This window comes from Taurulus bubalis, assembly GCF_910589615.1.
Source record: "Taurulus bubalis genome assembly, chromosome: 18".
In the NCBI taxonomy this organism is placed as follows: domain Eukaryota; kingdom Metazoa; phylum Chordata; class Actinopteri; order Perciformes; family Cottidae; genus Taurulus; species Taurulus bubalis.
The window spans coordinates 573,123-593,164 of NC_136606.1; the positions used below are offsets into that span (position 1 = coordinate 573,123).

The 20,042-nt window shown below is 49.3% G+C and overlaps 1 protein-coding gene across 1 annotated transcript in view; it reads right to left on the bottom strand.

Annotated features, from left to right (window-relative positions):
* Positions 1-20,042, bottom strand: part of LOC306750673 (piezo-type mechanosensitive ion channel component 2-like) — a 43,540-nt gene that overhangs the window by 15,892 nt on the left and 7,606 nt on the right. Inside the window, exons 7-34 of the mRNA XM_079234140.1 lie at positions 19,792-20,005; positions 15,763-15,910; positions 13,905-14,072; positions 10,162-10,270; positions 9,531-9,940; positions 9,219-9,336; positions 8,909-9,141; positions 8,588-8,736; positions 8,405-8,483; positions 8,235-8,329; positions 7,042-7,186; positions 6,948-6,996; positions 6,714-6,871; positions 6,414-6,590; positions 6,188-6,301; positions 5,825-6,025; positions 5,548-5,752; positions 5,323-5,424; positions 4,941-5,118; positions 4,760-4,846; positions 3,949-4,105; positions 3,746-3,842; positions 3,319-3,484; positions 3,148-3,237; positions 2,213-2,301; positions 2,063-2,128; positions 1,859-1,971; positions 1,632-1,752 (exon numbers count right to left, since the gene is read on the bottom strand). Coding sequence (XP_079090266.1) covers positions 1,632-1,752; positions 1,859-1,971; positions 2,063-2,128; positions 2,213-2,301; positions 3,148-3,237; positions 3,319-3,484; positions 3,746-3,842; positions 3,949-4,105; positions 4,760-4,846; positions 4,941-5,118; positions 5,323-5,424; positions 5,548-5,752; positions 5,825-6,025; positions 6,188-6,301; positions 6,414-6,590; positions 6,714-6,871; positions 6,948-6,996; positions 7,042-7,186; positions 8,235-8,329; positions 8,405-8,483; positions 8,588-8,736; positions 8,909-9,141; positions 9,219-9,336; positions 9,531-9,940; positions 10,162-10,270; positions 13,905-14,072; positions 15,763-15,910; positions 19,792-20,005 — 4,038 coding nt within the window. The remainder of the gene's footprint in view (positions 1-1,631; positions 1,753-1,858; positions 1,972-2,062; positions 2,129-2,212; positions 2,302-3,147; positions 3,238-3,318; positions 3,485-3,745; positions 3,843-3,948; positions 4,106-4,759; positions 4,847-4,940; positions 5,119-5,322; positions 5,425-5,547; positions 5,753-5,824; positions 6,026-6,187; positions 6,302-6,413; positions 6,591-6,713; positions 6,872-6,947; positions 6,997-7,041; positions 7,187-8,234; positions 8,330-8,404; positions 8,484-8,587; positions 8,737-8,908; positions 9,142-9,218; positions 9,337-9,530; positions 9,941-10,161; positions 10,271-13,904; positions 14,073-15,762; positions 15,911-19,791; positions 20,006-20,042) is intronic.

Genomic DNA, 20,042 nt, shown 5'->3' on the forward strand with positions numbered 1-20,042 from the left:
ACCTAGTACATCAGATGCTATAGTACTCTAGTAGACCTAGTACAGCAGATACTATAGTACTCTAGTAGACCTAGTACATCAGATGCTATAGTACTCTAGTAGACCTAGTACAGCAGATACTATAGTACTCTAGTAGACCTAGTACATCCGATGCTATAGTACTCTAGTAGACCTAGTACAGCAGATACTATAGTACTCTAGTAGACCTAGTACATCCGATGCTATAGTACTCTAGTAGACCTAGTACAGCAGATACTATAGTACTCTAGTAGACCTAGTACATCAGATGCTATAGTACTCTAGTAGACCTAGTACATCAGATGCTATAGTACTGTAGTAGACCTAGTACATCAGATGCTATAGTACTCTAGTAGACCTAGTACAGCAGATACTATAGTACTCTAGTAGACCTAGTACAGCAGATACTATAGTACTCTAGTAGACCTAGTACATCAGATGCTATAGTACTCTAGTAGACCTAGTACATCCGATGCTATAGTACTCTAGTAGACCTAGTACATCCGATGCTATAGTACTCTAGTAGACCTAGTACATCCGATGCTATAGTACTCTAGTAGACCTAGTACAGCAGATACTATAGTACTCTAGTACACCTAGTACAGCAGATGCTATAGTACTCTAGTAGACCTAGTACATCAGATGCTATAGTACTGTAGTAGACCTAGTACATCAGATGCTATAGTACTCTAGTAGACCTAGTACAGCAGATACTATAGTACTCTAGTAGACCTAGTACAGCAGATACTATAGTACTCTAGTAGACCTAGTACATCAGATGCTATAGTACTCTAGTAGACCTAGTACAGCAGATGCTATAGTACTCTAGTAGACCTAGTACATCCGATGCTATAGTACTCTAGTAGACCTAGTACAGCAGATACTATAGTACTCTAGTAGACCTAGTACAGCAGATACTATAGTACTCTAGTAGACCTAGTACATCAGATGCTATAGTACTCTAGTAGACCTAGTACATCAGATGCTATAGTACTGTAGTAGACCTAGTACATCAGATGCTATAGTACTCTAGTAGACCTAGTACAGCAGATACTATAGTACTCTAGTAGACCTAGTACAGCAGATACTATAGTACTCTAGTAGACCTAGTACATCAGATGCTATAGTACTCTAGTAGACCTAGTACATCAGATGCTATAGTACTCTAGTAGACCTAGTACAGCAGCTGCTATAGTACTCTAGTAGACCTAGTACATCCGATGCTATAGTACTCTAGTAGACCTAGTACATCCGATGCTATAGTACTCTAGTAGACCTAGTACAGCAGATGCTATAGTACTCTAGTAGACCTAGTACATCAGATGCTATAGTACTCTAGTAGACCTAGTACATCAGATGCTATAGTACTCTAGTAGACCTAGTACAGCAGATACTATAGTACTCTAGTAGACCTAGTACATCAGATGCTATAGTACTCTAGTAGACCTAGTACATTAGATACTATAGTACTCTAGTAGACCTAGTACATCAGATGCTATAGTACTCTAGTAGACCTAGTACAGCAGATACTATAGTACTCTAGTAGACCTAGTACAGCAGATACTATAGTACTCTAGTAGACCTAGTACAGCAGATACTATAGTAGCTCTCACCTCCTCTCTTCTCCTCCGTCCGGCTCTCTCGATCAGAGGAGTTCTTCTTCCAGAGTTTCTCGTGGTTGTTGCGAGCTCTCATCGCTGTTCTGGAGTCAGTTATCCAGGCGTGATACACAAACTGAGAGAGAGACAGGTAGAGAGACAGACAGACAGGAAGAGACAGACACTCTCTTTTAATGACTCTTCCTCATCACTTGGTTTAAATTCATCTTCATGAGACTCACCTGGAAGGCTGATTTCTCAGGTAGCTCCTCCTCCTGTTCTTCCTCCTTCTTCTTCTCCTCCTCCTCCTCCTCGCTGTCCGTCTCAAACAGGTAGTAGTCACCGCTCCTCACCACTGCAGGCAGACAGACGGGTCAGCAGGCAGACAGATGGTTACAGAATTACTGACAGGTGAGAGTGATGATGTCAGAGGCCATTTGACTCACTGGAGGCGTGGTTTACCCAGGGTCTCCACCACTTCTTCTGGCTTCGCCCCTTCCTGTTCTCCTGATCTACAGACAGACAGACACACAGACAGGTCAGTGCATCCTGTGACTGACAGCTGTTACCATGACAGCGGGTGTCTGTTTACGGACCGTCGGTATGGAAGCTGTCTTGGGTCAAACTCAACATTTTCTCTTTTCCTCTGCGGAACTTCTTCTGTCGGGATTTGATTCTCTCCATCCTGAAGGACACACGAGACAGGAAGTGGTTCACAGATCAGTCCCCAGCTGACAGGAAGTGGTTCACAGATCAGTCCCCAGCTGACAGGAAGTGGTTCACAGATCAGTCCACAGCTGACAGGAAGTGGTTCACAGATCAGTCCCCAGCTGACAGGCGGGTCCATCAACACCTGGTCCAGGACTCTGACTCATCTCAGTATTTTAACTCTGACTCGTCTCAGTGTTTGGTCTCTGACTCGTCTCAGTGTTTTAACTCTGACTCGTCTCAGTGTTTTAACTCTGACTCGTCTCAGTGTTTTAACTCTGACTCGTCTCAGTGTTTTAACTCTGACTCGTCTCAGTATTTTAACTCTGACTCGTCTCAGTGTTTGGTCTCTGACTCGTCTCAGTGTTTTAACTCTGACTCGTCTCAGTGTTTGGTCTCTGACTCGTCTCAGTGTTTGGTCTCTGACTCGTCTCAGTGTTTTAACTCTGACTCGTCTCAGTGTTTTAACTCTGACTCGTCTCAGTGTTTTAACTCTGACTCGTCTCAGTGTTTTAACTCTGACTCGTCTCAGTGTTTGGTCTCTGACTCGTCTCAGTATTTTAACTCTGACTCGTCTCAGTGTTTGGTCTCTGACTCGTCTCAGTGTTTTAACTCTGACTCGTCTCAGTGTTTGGTCTCTGACTCGTCTCAGTGTTTGGTCTCTGACTCGTCTCAGTGTTTTAACTCTGACTCGTCTCAGTGTTTGGTCTCTGACTCGTCTCAGTGTTTGGTCTCTGACTCGTCTTAGTGTTTTGACTCTGACTTGTCTCAGTGTTTTGTCTCTGACTCTTTAGACCAAGTCAGCACTCTCGGCGTGTCTTACTGTCTCTTCAGAAGGTCCATGGACGTCTTCTCCACTTCGAGTCTCGCTCTCACAGCTTTCACTGTGGACGCCTCAAAGAGCTCCGCCCCCCTGCAACACACACACACACACACACACACATTAACATGATGTGACTCGATGTGTGTGTGTTTATATGTGTGATATGTGTACCTGGAGGCCAGTAGTTGTGTATTTTGAAGGTTTAGAACAACACACAGGAAGTAGTGACTCCTGAAGACTCTCCTCTGAAGTAACAGGAAACAGAAGCAGACTCCGTCCCAGATGATGCCCGCCTCGTCATTCGGCAGCTCACACTGCTTACTGCTCTGCTGCTTCGCTGCAGGAAGTGATGCGTACACAGACAGACAGACAGACAGACAGGTAAAGATTGTGTACCATGTTTTGTTTATCTTATCAACCATTCGTAGAAAGAACCAAGCAGACCGGCCTTACAGCACGATCCACGTCTTCATCTCCAGCTGCAGGGTTTTAAGAACGGTAACATGCAGATAACGATGACTATAATACTCACAGGCTAGAGGGACAGACAGGCTAGAGGGACAGACAGGCTAGAGGGACAGACAGACGGCTGACTTACGTTTGGTGTATCCTTTTATGGTGCAGGCCAGACTGAAGAGCTGAATGAGCCAACAGTGATTCAACACCAACGACTTGATGAACCCACAGGCCAGGATCTGCCCACAGACAGACAGAGAGACAGACAGGTGGAGACAGGAAGACAGTTTACGTTTGTGACCACGTGACTATAAATATCAGCATAATGATGACGATGCATCTTACCGACAAAATGTTCTTCATGGTGATAACGAACACGTTGTAGCCAATCAGACAATCCCAATACACCAGGATGGATTTGACTGGTTTCAGCAGCAGGTCTCCGCCCACCAACAGGAAGTAGAAACAAGCCACCAGGTAACCCATACAGAAGATACTGATCCTGGAACAGCAATTAGAAACTCATCAAGAGGTAACCCATACAGAAGAAACTGATTCTGGAACAGGAAGTAGAAACTCGTCAAGAGGTAACCCATACAGAAGAAACTGATCCTGGAACAGGAAGTAGAAACTCGTCAAGAGGTAACCCATACAGAAGAAACTGATCCTGGAACAGGAAGTAGAAACTCGTCAAGAGGTAACCCATACAGAAGAAACTGATCCTGGAACAGGAAGTAGAAACTCGTCAAGAGGTAACCCATACAGAAGAAACTGATCCTGGAACAGGAAGTAGAAACTCGTCAAGAGGTAACCCATACAGAAGATACTGATCCTGGAACAGGAAGTAGAAACTCGTCAAGAGGTAACCCATACAGAAGATACTGATCCTGGAAGATCATTAATGCGGAATTTGACGTTTTACGTTTTCATTCCCATTTATTTCCTGAATTTAAAGGTATAGTGTTGAATCCCAGACTGTGTGGAGAATACAAACGTGAGATTGTTATGAATTTTATCCACAAAGGAACTCTCATGTCTGCTCGTGCCTCCATGACTGCTGGTCCTTTAGAGGCCTCGCTATGACATGATACGGGTTCCTTGTAGTAACTTTAGTGCTCAGGTGTAACTTCAGGTAGCTGTGGCTGCGCCCACTCACCTGGTCGTCCCAGTGATGAAGATGATGGTGAGGACGAACCAGAACATGTAGCTGAAGATGATCAGCTTCATCATGTCCAGGTAAGACCTGCACACACAGAGGGCAAAGGTCAGAGGACAGACAGACGGACAGACGGATGGACGGACGGATGGACGGACAGAGGGAGGGAGGGTGGGTTTACCTGCACAGCATGAAGTCCGGGCCCGTGTTGAGACGGAGTCGTCTGATTGGATCGGAGACCTGTCCGTCATTCTCGTCCAGCTCACAGTTGTCTCCTGCGAGTGTCTGGACCGCCAACTGGAGCTCCTCCTCAAACACCTGCAGCTGCAGAGAGGCTCCGAGGAGGAGCAGGAAATCATCTGAAAGATCAGGAAACACGTGGTGAGGAGGAGCAGGAAATCATGAAAGATCAGGAAACACGTGATGAGAAGGAGGAGGAGCAGGACATCCTTATAATTGTTTTTCTCAGAAAGTTAAATGTCTCTTTATGTGTTTTATACTGAGGAAGTAAAATTAAATGCTACGTTCTCAGATTTTGATGATGATGACGATGATGCTCTTACAGAGGAGGAAGATTGGGTTTGGTGGTGTCAGGTGATCAGGGAGGAAGAGCCACTTCACCACGTTGGAGTCCATGTTGAAGGACGGAGGTCTCCAGGGATAATCTGTTAATACAACAAACGTTTGACGCAACAGGAGGAAGCTTTTTGCCTAGCTTAGCATAATGACTAGAAGCAGGGGGAAGTGTTTAGCCTAGCTTAGCATAACTAGCTCAGGATCGGTCGTACCTTTACATGTGGCGGGTGGGAACCCGATGCACAGCAGGTACTGGAAACATAACAGCCCCGACAGGAAGTAGCAGTACTTGGGCCACACTGAGGCGATGTGCTTCCTGCCACGCTTTGATAGGACGCTTATGAGACCGAAGGCGTGGCCTACAGCAAACAGATCCATCCGCTGACCAATCACGTTCACGGCCAACAGGAAACAGGTCTGAGGAAGAGCGTGGGAATGTTTGTCAACAGGAAAACTTTCGCTTATTGCTAATCTCAGTGCGTATCTCACCTCCAGGCCGAACTTGTAGAAGAAGTAGTTGAGGAAGTACTTAATGCAGCTTAGCACGCTGTCGTCCAGGTGACACCTGGTGATGTCATGAAAGAGCGTTCTGGTAGGGGGCGGGACTTCGTTACGACGAAGACGGTAGAGCTCCTGGTGTCTGTATACCGTAACCTCGAAGGCTAACAGCGCTAACATCATCAGGTTATACTGTAGAGGCAGGTTAGCATGATGCTAGTTATCAAATCTAACATCATCAGGTTATACTGTAGAGGCATGTTAGCATGATGATAGTTATCAAAGCTAACATGATGCTAAGCTATAAGAGCTAACATGATGTTAAGCTATCAGAATTGTGTCATCACTCCTCACCCTCAGGTAGTCGAGCAGTTTTCCGTCTGTCTTCCGAAGCCCCACCCACTGGGCGGGGTCAACTGGACCAGAGTACAAAACAGAGCGAGACAGGTCGGTACTGGAGTTACCTGGCTACAGAGAGACAGACAGGTATGATATCGTTCCAGAGGGAGGTTCAACAAAGATACTGGTCTTAGAGACAGATAGACAGGTGTTTGTTGGGTTGAGACAGACAGACAGTTACCATAGTGCAGTTGGAGGCGTATCTGACGGGCTGGACGATGTTGAGTTGGTACAACATCTTGCAGACTGTCACCACACAGGTCCACACCGTGCAGACTCCCAACAGCAGGGGGCGCCACGCCCTGCAGGGCAGAGCCACGCCCACACACAGCACGAACAGCAGGTTAAACACACACACCTGCAGAGAGACAGACTGGTTAAATAATACACCTGCAGAGGGACAGACAGGTTCATCACATACACCTGCAGAGAGCCAAACTGACTGACAGACTGACTGACAGGTCACCGAACAGATGCTAACCTCCTTCACAGAGATCCAGATGATGTAGGAGGAGACGATCTTGACTATGTGGAGTTCCAGGAGCCACCAGAGGAGGTGCTGCAGGCGCTGCAAGGAGAGGAGGAGGCGCAGGAACAAAACAGAGAGGCGATCCACCACCAACCTCCAGGAGACCAGCACTAAGGAAGAAAGACCAGGAGTCTATTTCTTGTTCTGTCACAGGTGTGATGATGATGACGATGAGGATGCAGTTACCTTTAAGTTGGTCAGACAGGGTTTCCCTCTCAAACACACAGGGGTACTCCTCCTCCTTCTCCTCCTCCTCCTCCTCCTCTTCATCATCATCCTCCTCCTCCTCCTCCTCCTCTTTTATCCATTTCTCTTCTGTCACCGGCTCTCTCTCCCTTTGTTCTCCGCTCTTCTCGGCCTCCAGGATGAGCTGAGGAGCGCCACACAGCGACAGGTCGACCAGGCTGCCGTCAGAGTGGACCAACCTGCAGACACATCACAGGTGAGCAGCAGCGGGGCGAATTCCCCTCCTTTAGGTATGGAGGGCGGAGCCACCGTCGGCTCTGATCATAGAGAAGGGATTACCTGCAGAGGTCTGAGGACCAGCTGCAGAGGTATGGGAACTGCCTGCAGAGGTAAGGGAACTATCCACAGAGGTATGGGAACTATCCACATAGGTATGGGAACTGCCTGGGGAGGTAAGGGAACTATCCACGGGGGGTAAGGGAACTATCCACATAGGTATGGGAACTATCCACATAGGTATGGGAACTATCCACATAGGTATGGGAACTATCTACAGAGGTATGGGAACTATCCACATAGGTATGGGAACTATCCACATAGGTATGGGAACTATCTACAGAGGTATGGGAACTATCTACAGAGGTATGGGAACTATCCACATAGGTAAGGGAACTATCTACAGAGGTATGGGAACTATCTACAGAGGTATGGGAACTATCCACATAGGTATGGGAACTATCCACATAGGTATGGGAACTATCTACAGAGGTATGGGAACTATCTACAGAGGTATGGGAACTATCCACATAGGTAAGGGAACTATCCACAGAGGTATGGGAACTATCTACAGAGGTATGGGAACTATCTACAGAGGTATGGGAACTATCCACAGAGGTAAGGGAACTATCCACAGAGGTATGGGAACTACCCACATAGGTATGGGAACTATCCACAGAGGTATGGGAACTATCCACATAGGTATGGGAACTGCCTGCAGAGGTATGGGAACTATCTACAGCGGTAGGTATGGGAACTATCCACATAGGTATGGGAACTGCCTGCAGAGGTATGGGAACTATCTACAGCGGTAGGTATGGGAACTACCTGTAGAGGTATGGGAACTATCCATGGACTAGTTGTAAAGCTCTGAAGACTAGATCAGGGATTACTGATAATTTAGGATTTAGGACATCTGGACAATGATTGGATAGAAGAGGCTCAATGTTGTGAAGGGCTTTACTCCTACTGATCTGTGACCTCTGACCGGCAGTTAGAGGTGTGTGTTACCTGGTGATGGTGCTGTTGTGTGTGTCCACCACAGTCTTCAGGTCGGTCAGCTGCAGGAACGGCTGGTGGAAGTAATGCAGGTGTACAATGCACACCTGCAGAACAAGGTTCAGAGTCAACTTCCACATCACATTTAACATGATGGTTCTGTAGAAACGTGTAAAAAGTACCAAAAGAAACGCAGCAGGGATGAAGATCCTGGTGAAGAGAACAGGAACTGAGAACTTCTCCAAACCAACATCCTCCAACCTGGACAGACAATAACACAGTAGAGACAGCAGAGACAGTGAGCACCTGTGCGTCTCATTGTGTATCTTTGAGTACCTGTGTGTACTAGTTTGTATCTTAAGTACCTGTGTGTACTTAATCCAGTGTAGTAGCTCCAGGTGTGGAGGGACGAGGGGAACTGGAAGGTGTAGACCAGGATGAGAACCAACATGGAGTAAACTACCACTGCTACCCAGAAACCCCTGAGCATGGCACGCCAACGCTCGTAGTTCAACTACAGAGAGAAAGACAGGTAGAGAGGTTACCTGTAGCGCACCACCTCAACTCAAACACAGGATTGGACAATTCAAAGTAGTACAGTAATAGGTGTATACAGTTGTATTACTTGTAGTATTGCCTGGTAGTAGTACTTGCAGTATTGCCTGTAGTAGTACTTGCAGTATTACCTGGTAGAGGGCGACGCAGCAAAGAAACATAACCATGTAGATGACTTTGTAGAGGACGATCTTTCCTTCAAAACTAACGAAAAAGAACATTGTCCCACAGACGTAGATCCAGTATTTAACGAACATCCTGGTAACCACAGCAACAAGAGCCTCCATCTTAACTCCTCCCCCTTCTGTTTGCAGGAGCAGCACCTCCTCATAGGACACCTCCTCCTTCTCCTCCTGCTGCTCCTCTGACGGACATAAAACAACAGAGTCAGACAGACTGGTGAGCAGTGTGACAGACTGGTCAGTGGCACAGGTGTCTTACCCTCCACGTGGACAGTGATGTTAGACAGCTGTGTGTCTGCCTGTCTGTCATTCTGTCTGTCTCTCTTCTCTGTTAGCGCCTGACGCAGCAGCAGCCAGAAGGTCAACAGGCACAGCAGCTGCAATGCAACACAGTCACATTTAACACAAGTAGTAGTAGTATTAGCGGTACTAGCAGTACCAGCAGTAGTAGCAGTAGCACCAGCAGTACTGGCAGTAGTAGTAGCAGTAGCAGTACTAGCAGTAACAGTAGCACCAGCAGTACTAGCAGTAACAGTAGTAGCAGCAGCACCAGCAGCACCAGCAGCAGTACCTTGGAGGCCAGCTCCCTGCAGGGGTCCTCCTTCCTGGGGAACAGGCCGGGCACTTCCTGGACGGAGGGGAAGCTGTAGACGTACTGCATGACGACCAGCAGGTTGCCGTAGGCGACCAGCCAGGGCGATGACATCAGCGTGTAGCGGCGGCGCTCACGCATCATCCAGAGGACGCACGACCACAGCAGCAGCACGCACGTCAGCCACGACACGTAGGTGATGGGCCACGCCATCATGGCCACCAGAGCACACAGGTAGCTCTGCTTCAGCAGGAAGCTGAACGCCAGGGAGGCGGCGCCGACCCCATCCCCCTCCTCCTCCTCCTCCTCCTCCTCCTCATCCTCCTTCCTCTCCTCCTCCTCCTCTTCCTCCCATCCGTCTCCTTCAAACACACACGTCTCCAACGTATCTGCAGCATTAAACACAGAACACACCTGTACCTGTCTGCCTTATGACATCATCATCAACACACCTGTACTTGTCTGTCTTATGACATCATCATCATCACACCTGTACCTGTCTGTCCTGTAGGATACCTGTCTACGTTCAGCACTAAAGCATTCTGATGAGATGAGGTGGATGAGACTCTGAACCTGAACAGGTAAACTGGGTTTCAACCCACAAACTCACCTGATTGGCTTAGAGAGTAGTGAGGCATGGAGGAAACATCCAATCCAAGGGCTGTGCTCTGGGTGCGCGGGGCAAAAGAGTTGGAGGGACTGTCATTGGTGGATGACACCTGGAGACAGACGGCTGTTAAACTACTAATGTGGTTCTGAATGAAAACCTATTGAAATAATAAGCATAGCAAAAGATAAGGATGTGTTTGGTACGTTATTAATAAGCATAATAAAAGATAAGGATGTGTTTAGTATGTTATTAATGAACATAATAAAAGATAAGGATGTGTTTGGTACATTATTAATAAGCATAATAAAAGATAAGGATGTGTTTGGTATGTTATTAATAAGCATAATAAAAAATAAGGATGTGTTTGGCCGGTCTAAAGCTACCTCGCCCGGACAAGGGAAACCGGGGCACCCTCCCGGAGCCAGACCCAGGAGGGGAGCCCATGGGGCCCGGTCGGGCTCAGCCCGAAGAAACAACATGGAGCAGCAGGGGAGAATTATCGGGGTCGGGTGCTGTGCAGACCGGGCGGCGGGCCAGGCAGGAGACCTGGGCGAGCCAATCGCCGGCGGCATAGACTAGCTCTAGGGACGTGGAACGTCACCTCGCTAGCGGGGAAAGAGCCGGAGCTGGTGGGGGAGGTGGAGCGGTACCAGCTAGATATAGTTGGGCTCACCTCCACGCACAGCATGGGCTCTGGAACCAAGCTCCTGGAGAAGGGTTGGACTTTGTCCTTTTCTGGAGTTGCCCAGGGTGAGAGGCGCCGGGAGGGAGTTGGGATACTCACGAGCCCCCGGCTGAGCGCCGCTATGTTGGAGTTTTACCCGGAGAACGAGAGGGTCGCCTCCTTGCGCCTACGGGTTGCAGGGAGTAAAGCTCTGACTGTTGTCTGTGCTTATGCACCGAACAGCAGTTCGGAGTATCCGGCCTTCTTGGAGTCGGTGGGAGGGGTCCTGGAAAGGGCGCCGCCTGCCGACTCCATAGTTCTCCTGGGAGACTTCAACGCTCACGTGGGCAATGACAGTGAAACCTGGCGGGGCATGATTGGGAGGAACGGCTTGCCCGATCTGAACCCGAATGGTGTTTTGTTGTTGGACTTCTGTGCCAGCCACAGTTTGTCCATAACGAACACCATGTTCGAGCATAAGGTGGCTCATAAGTGTACCTGGTACCAGAACACCTTAGGCCGGAGATCAATGATCGACTTTGTAGTCGTATCATCTGATCTACGGCCGTATGTCTTGGACACTCGGGTGAAGAGAGGAGCAGAGCTGTCAACTGATCACCACCTGGTGGTGAGTTGGATCAGATGGCGGGGGAGTCGGCTAGAAAGACCTGGCAAGCCCAAACGTGTAGTGAGGGTGAACTGGGAACGTCTGGCGGAGGATCCTGTCCGGGAGGTCTTCAACTCCCACCTCCGGAAGAACTTCTCACAAATCCCGAGGGAGGCTGGGGACATGGAACCCGAGTGGACCATGTTCAAAGCCTCTATTGTGGACGCGGCTGCTCGGAGCTGTGGCCGGAAGGTCATCGGTGCCTGTCGTGGCGGCAACCCGAGAACCCGGTGGTGGACACCGGGGGTGAGGGAAGCCGTCAAACTGAAGAAGGAGGCCTTTCAGGCCTGGCTGGCCCAGGGGTCTCCTGAAGCAGCTGACGGGTACCGGCAGGCCAGAAGGGCTGCAGCTGCGATGGTCGCGGATGCTAAAACTCGGGCATGGGAGGAGTTCGGGGAGGCCATGGAGAAGGACTTTCGGTTGGCCTCAAGGAAGTTCTGGCAAACCATCCGACGGCTCAGGAAGGGAAAGCAGGGCCTACCCCAGGCTGTTCTCAGCAGGGGGTGGGGGGAACTGCTGACCCGGACTGGGGACATCGTCGGGCGGTGGAAAGAGCACTTTGAGGAACTCCTAAACCCGGCTAACATGTCCCCCGGAGAGGGGGCAGCGCCGGAAGTCTTTGGGGTGGTTTCTCCCATATCCCTGGCAGAGGTCGCTAAGGTAGTCAAAAAGCTCCTTGGTGGCAAGGCGCCAGGGGTGGATGAGATCCGCCCTGAGATGCTGAAAGCGCTGGACATTGTTGGGCTGTCTTGGTTGACACGCCTTTTCAGTGTCACATGGGGGTCGGGAACAGTGCCCATGGACTGGCAGACCGGGGTGGTGGTTCCCATCTTCAAGAAGGGGGACCGGAGAGTGTGCTCAAACTATCGTGGCATCACACTGCTCAGCCTCCCGGGAAAAGCTTATGCCAGGGTGCTGGAAAGGAGGCTCCGACCGCTTGTCGAACCTCAGATTCAAGACGAGCAGTGCGGATTCCGTCCCGGTCGTGGAACAGTGGACCAGCTCTTTACCCTTGCAAGACTACTGGAGGGGTCCTGGGAGTTTGCCCAACCAGTCTACATGTGCTTTGTGGACTTGGAGAAGGCTTTCGACCGGGTCCCTCGGGGGTTTTTGTGGGGGGTGCTGCGGGAGTATGGGGTGCCGGACCCGTTGGCACGGGCTATCCGGTCTTTGTACGCCTGCAGTAGGAGCTGTGTTCGTATCCTCGGTAATAAGTCAGACACGTTCCCGGTGGGTGTTGGCCTCCGCCAGGGCTGCCCTTTATCACCGGTCCTGTTCGTGACCTTCACGGACAGGATATCTAGGCGCAGCCAGGGGGCGGAGAGGATCCGGTTCGGGAGTCTCGGGATCGCCTCTCTGCTGTTCGCGGATGATGTGGTCCTGTTTGCCTCCTCGGACTGTGACCTCCAGCATTCACTGGGGCGTTTTGCAGCCGAGTGTGAAGCGGCAGGGATGAGAGTTAGCGCCTCCAAATCTGAGGCCATGGTGCTCTGCCGGAAACCGGTGGATTGCTCCCTCCAGGTGGGGACAAACTGCCTACCCCAAGCGAAGGAGTTCAAGTATCTCGGGGTCTTGTTCACGAGTGAGGGTAAGGTGGAGCGGGAGATCGACAGACGGATCGGTGCGGCTGCAGCAATAAAACAGGCGCTATACCGGTCCGTCCTGGTGAAGAGGGAGCTGAGCCGGAAGGCGAAGCTCTCCATTTACTGGTCTGTCTATGTTCCAACCCTCACCTATGGTCACGAACTCTGGGTCGTGACCGAAAGAACGAGATCTCGAATACAAGCGGCCGAAATGAGCTTCCTCCGCAGGGTGGCCGGGCTCACCCTTAGAGATAGGGTTAGGAGCTCGGACATCAGGAGGGAGCTTGGAGTCGAGTCGCTGCTCTTTCGTGTCGAAAGGAGTCAGCTGAGGTGGTTCGGGCATCTAGTCAGGATGCCTCCTGGACGCCTCCCATTAGAGGTTTTCCAGGCACGTCCAACTGGTAGGAGACCCCGGGGAAGACCGAGGACACGCTGGAGGGATTATATCTCCCGGCTGGCCTTGGAACGCCTCGGGATCCCCCAGAATGAGCTGGAAAGTGTTGCGGGTGAGAGGGAAGCCTGGGTCGGCCTGATGGACCTGCTGCCACCGCGACCCGACCCCGGATAAGCGGCTGATAATGGATGGATGGATGGATGGATGTGTTTGGTATGTTATTAATAAGCATAATAAAAGATAAGGATGTGTTTGGTACTTTATAAATAAGCATAATAAAAGATAAGGATGTGTTTGGTACGTTATTAATAAGCATAATAAAAGATAAGGATGTGTTTGGTACATTATTAATAAGCATAATAAAATATAAGGATGTGTTTGGTAAGTTATTAATAAGCATAATAAAAGATAAGGATGTGTTTGGAGCTCCCGTACGTCTCTTCTCTGGTCGTGAGCTCTCCTCCACAGCTCTCTGCGTCTCTCCGCTGTGATGTCGACGCTGACCTCATCGCTGAGGTTGCTGGTGGCGGTGATGATGTCACAGCTCACGCTGACCGCCGACTCCGCCCTCTCTGCGCCCCACCACCCGACGCCGTCGATCAGCTGCGGAAACATGTGACACCCGTCAGCCAATCAGAGCTTCTCTGCCTCCTGGCTTCATTCCCTTCGTCGCTGGTAATTCATGACTTTCATGTGAGAGTGTGAGTTATTTGCGTTATAGAAAGGGGCGGGCCCTGTAGCGTGACATCATATAAACGTTATAGAAAGGGGCGGGCCCTGTAGCATGACATCATATTAACGTTATAGAAAGGGGCGGGCTTGTAGCGTGACATCATATAAACATTATAGAAAGGGGAGGGCCCTGTAGCGTGACATCATATTAACGTTATAGAAAGGGGCGGGCCCTGTAGCATGACATCATATTAACGTTATAGAAAGGGGCGGGCCCTGTAGCGTGACATCATATAAACGTTATAGAAAGGGGAGGGCCCTGTAGCGTGACATCATATTAACGTTATAGAATGGGGCGGGCCCTGTAGCATGACATCATATTAACGTTATAGAAAGGGGCGGGCCCTGTAGCGTGACATCATATAAACGTTATAGAAAGGGGAGGGCCCTGTAGCGTGACATCATATTAACGTTATAGAATGGGGCGGGCCCTGTAGCGTGATATCATATTAACATTATAGAAAGGGGAGGGCCCTGTAGCGTGACATCATATGAACGTTATAGAAAAGGGCGGGCCCTGTAGCGTGACATCATATTAGCGATATAGAAAGGGGCGGGTCCTGTAGCGTGACATCATATCATTGTTATAGAAAGGGGCGGGCCCTGTAGCGTGATATCATATTAACGTTATAGAAAGGGGCGGGCCCTGTAGCGTGACATCATATAAACGTTATATAAAGGGGCGGGCCCTGTAGCGTGACATCATATTAACGTTATAGAAAGGGGCGGGCCCTGTAGCGTGACATCATATTAACGATATAGAAAGGGGCAGGACCTGTAGCGTGACATCATATTAACGTTATAGAAAGGGGAGGGCGCTGCAGCGTGACATCATATTGACGTTATAGAAAGGGGCGGGCCCTGTAGCGTGATATCATATTAACGTTATAGAAAGGGGAGGGCGCTGCAGCGTGACATCATATTGACGTTATAGAAAGGGGCGGGCCCTGTAGCGTGATATCATATTAACATTATAGAAAGGGGAGGGCCCTGTAGCGTGACATCATATGAACGTTATAGAAAAGGGCGGGCCCTGTAGCGTGACATCATATTAGCGATATAGAAAGGGGCGGGTCCTGTAGCGTGACATCATATCATTGTTATAGAAAGGGGCGGGCCCTGTAGCGTGATATCATATTAACGTTATAGAAAGGGGCGGGCCCTGTAGCGTGACATCATATAAACGTTGTAGAAAGGGGCGGGCCCTGTAGCGTGACATCATATTAACGTTATAGAAAGGGGCGGGCCCTGTAGCGTGACATCATATTAACGATATAGAAAGGGGCAGGACCTGTAGCGTGACATCATATTAACGTTATAGAAAGGAGAGGGCGCTGCAGCGTGACATCATATTGACGTTATAGAAAGGGGAGGGCCCTGTAGCGTGACATCATATTAACGTTATAGAAAGGGGCGGGCCCTGTAACGTGACATCATATTGACGTTATAGAAAGGGGCGGGCCCTGTAGCGTGACATCATATTGACGTTATAGAAAGGGGCGGGCCCTGTAGCGTGACATATTAACGTTATAGAAAGGGGCGGGCCCTGTAGCGTCATCACCTGATTCCTCCACAGAGAGGCCACCGTGTTGTAGAGCAGCAGCAGCATCAGAGGACTGCAGAAGTGGAACCAGCTGAGCTCAGAGTTCACCTGCAGCCTCCAGAGGGCAGAGCAGTCCACGGAGACCAGCGGCAGCAGGCCAAACACACTGCAGGAGACAAGCAGGCAATCAATAGGTCCAGAGATCAATCAATAGGTCCAGAGATACAGACAATAACACTCAGGTGGTGTGTTACCTGGTGGAGGTGTGTTATATGGTGGAGGTGTGTTATATGGTGGAGGTGTGTTACCTGGTGGAGGTGTGTTACCTGGTGGAGGTGTGTTATATGATGGAGGTGTGTTATATGGTAGAGGTGTGTTACCTGGTGGAGGTGTGTTATATGGTGGAGGTGTGTTACCTGGTGGAGGTGTGTTATATGATGGAGGTGTGTTATATGATGGAGGTGTGTTATATGGTAGAGGTGTGTTACCTGTTGGAGGTGTGTGATATGATGGAGGTGTGTTACCTGGTGGAGGTGTGTTACCTGGTGGAGGTGTGTTATATGGTAGAGGTGTGTTACCTGGTGGAGGTGTGTTACCTGGTGGAGGTATGTTATATGGTAGAGGTGTGTTATATGATGGAGGTGTGTTATATGATGGAGGTGTGTTACCTGGTGGAGGTGTGTTATATAGTAGAGGTGTGTTACCTGGTGGAGGTGTGTGATATGATGAAGGTGTGTTACTTAGTGGAGGTGTGTTATATGGTGGAGGTGTGTTTTATGATGAGGTGTGTTACCTGGTGGAGGTGTGTGATATGATGGAGGTGTGTTACCTGGTGGAGGTGTGTTATATGATGGAGGTGTGTTACCTGGTGGAGGTGTGTTACCTGGTGGAGGTGTGTTATATGGTAGAGGTGTGTTATATGGTAGAGGTGTGTTACCTGGTGGAGGTGTGTTATATGATGGAGGTGTGTTACCTGGTGGAGGTGTGTTACCTGGTGGAGGTGTGTTATATGGTAGAGGTGTGTTACCTGGTGGAGGTGTGTGATATGATGGTGTGTTACCTAGTGGAAGTGTGTTATATGGTAGAGGTGTGTTACCTGATGGAGGTGTGTTACCTGGTGGAGGTGTGTTATATGGTGGAGGTGTGTTATATGATGAGGTGTGTTATATGATGAGGTGTGTTACCTGGTGGAGGTGTGTTATATGGTGGAGGTGTGTTATATGATGGAGGTGTGTTATATGATGAGGTGTGTTATATGATGAGGTGTGTTACCTGGTGGAGGTGTGTTACCTGGTGGAGGTGTGTATATGGTAGAGGTGTGTTTCCTGGTGGAGGTGTGTTACCTGGTGGAGGTGTGTTCCCTGGTGGAGGTGTGTTTTATAGTGGAGGTGTGTTATATAGTGGAGGTGTGTTACCTGGTGGAGGTGTGTTATATGGTAGAGGTGTGTTTCCTGGTGGAGGTGTGTTATATGGTAGAGGTGTGTTACCTGGTGGAGGTGTGTTACCTGGTGGAGGTGTGTTATATGATGGAGGTGTGTTACCTGGTGGAGGTGTGTTATATGATGGAGGTGTGTTACCTGGTGGAGGTGTGTTATATAGTAGAGGTGTGTTACCTGGTGGAGGTGTGTGATATGATGAAGGTGTGTTACTTAGTGGAGGTGTGTTATATGGTGGAGGTGTGTTTTATGATGAGGTGTGTTACCTGGTGGTGGTGTGTGATATGATGGAGGTGTGTTACCTGGTGGAGGTGTGTTATATGATGGAGGTGTGTTACCTGGTGGAGGTGTGTTACCTGGTGGAGGTGTGTTATATGGTAGAGGTGTGTTATATGGTAGAGGTGTGTTACCTGGTGGAGGTGTGTTATATGATGGAGGTGTGTTACCTGGTGGAGGTGTGTTACCTGGTGGAGGTGTGTTATATGGTAGAGGTGTGTTACCTGGTGGAGGTGTGTGATATGATGAAGGTGTGTTACCTAGTGGAAGTGTGTTATATGGTAGAGGTGTGTTACCTGATGGAGGTGTGTTACCTGGTGGAGGTGTGTTATATGGTGGAGGTGTGTTATATGATGAGGTGTGTTATATGATGAGGTGTGTTACCTGGTGGAGGTGTGTTATATGGTGGAGGTGTGTTATATGATGGAGGTGTGTTATATGATGAGGTGTGTTATATGATGAGGTGTGTTACCTGGTGGAGGTGTGTTACCTGGTGGAGGTGTGTATATGGTAGAGGTGTGTTTCCTGGTGGAGGTGTGTTACCTGGTGGAGGTGTGTTCCCTGGTGGAGGTGTGTTATATAGTGGAGGTGTGTTATATAGTGGAGGTGTGTTACCTGGTGGAGGTGTGTTATATGGTAGAGGTGTGTTACCTGGTGGAGGTGTGTTATATGGTAGAGGTGTGTTACCTGGTGGAGGTGTGTTACCTGGTGGAGGTGTGTTACATGATGGAGGTGTGTTACCTGGTGGAGGTGTGTTATATGGTGGAGGTGTGCTATATGGTGGAGGTGTGTTACATGATGGAGGTGTGTTATATGGTGGAGGTGTGTTATATGGTGGAGGTGTGTTACCTGGTGGAGGTATGTTATATGGTAGAGGTGTGTTATATGATGGAGGTGTGTTATATGATGGAGGTGTGTTACCTGGTGGAGGTGTGTTATATGATGGAGGTGTGTTACCTGGTGGAGGTGTGTTACCTGGTGGAGGTGTGTTATATGGTAGAGGTGTGTTACCTGGTGGAGGTGTGTGATATGATGAAGGTGTGTTACCTAGTGGAAGTGTGTTACATGGTAGAGGTGTGTTACCTGATGGAGGTGTGTTACCTGGTGGAGGTGTGTTATATGGTGGAGGTGTGTTATATGATGAGGTGTGTTATATGATGAGGTGTGTTACCTGGTGTAGGTGTGTTATATGGTGGAGGTGTGTTATATGATGGAGGTGTGTTATATGATGTGTGTTATATGATGAGGTGTGTTACCTGGTGGAGGTGTGTTACCTGGTGGAGGTGTGTATATGGTAGAGGTGTGTTTCCTGGTGGAGGTGTGTTACCTGGTGGAGGTGTGTTCCCTGGTGGAGGTGTGTTATATAGTGGAGGTGTGTTATATAGTGGAGGTGTGTTACCTGGTGGAGGTGTGTTATATGGTAGAGGTGTGCTACCTGGTGGAGGTGTGTTATATGGTGGAGGTGTGTTACCTGGTGGAGTTGTGTTACCTGGTGGAGGTGTGTTATATGGTAGAGGTGTGTTACCTGGTGGAGGTGTGTGATATGATGAAGGTGTGTTACCTGGTGGAGGTGTGTTACCTGGTGGAGGTGTGTTATATGATGGAGGTGTGTTACCTGGTGGAGGTGTGTTATATGGTAGAGGTGTGTTACCTGGTGGAGGTGTGTTACCTGGTGGAGGTGTGTTATATGATGGAAGTGTGTTACCTGGTGGAGGTGTGTTACCTGGTGGAGGTATGTTACCTGGTGGAGGTGTGTGATATGATGGAGGTGTGTTACCTGGTGGAGGTGTGTTATATGATGGAGGTGTGTTACCTGGTGCAGGTGTGTTATATGGTAGAGGTGTGTTACCTGGTGGAGGTGTGTTACCTGGTGGAGGTGTGTTATATGATGGAGGTGTGTTACCTGGTGGAGGTGTGTTATATGATGGAGGTGTGTTACCTGGTGGAGGTGTGTTATATGGTAGAGGTGTGTTACCTGGTGGAGGTGTGTTATATGGTAGAGGTGTGTTACCTGGTGGAGGTGTGTTATATGATGGAGGTGTGTTACCTGGTGGAGGTGTGTTATATGATGGAGGTGTGTTTCCTGGTGGAGGTGTGTTACCTGGTGGAGGTGTGTTATATGATGGAGGTGTGTTACCTGGTGGAGGTGTGTGATATGATGGAGGTGTGTTACCTGGTGGAAGTGTGTTACCTGGTGGAGGTGTGTTATATGGTAGAGGTGTGTTACCTGGTGGAGGTGTGTGATATGATGAAGGTGTGTTACCTGGTGGAGGTGTGTTACCTGGTGGAGGTGTGTTATATGATGGAGGTGTGTTACCTGGTGGAGGTGTGTTACCTGGTGGAGGCGCGGTTGGCAGGCCACGCCTCCTGCAGGGAGGGCAGCTGATAACAGTAGAGGAGCAGGAAATGGGATGAGGAGTAGAGCAGTGACATCACAGACACACACCGAAAGAGGAGGGGCGGGACCTGACCTGACCACGCCCACCAGGTACACAACACCTGGAAACAGAGGAGGTAGGGGAGGGAGGAGAGAGAGGGGAACATGATACCTGGAGAGGAAGAGGAAGAGGGGACGGAGAGAGGATG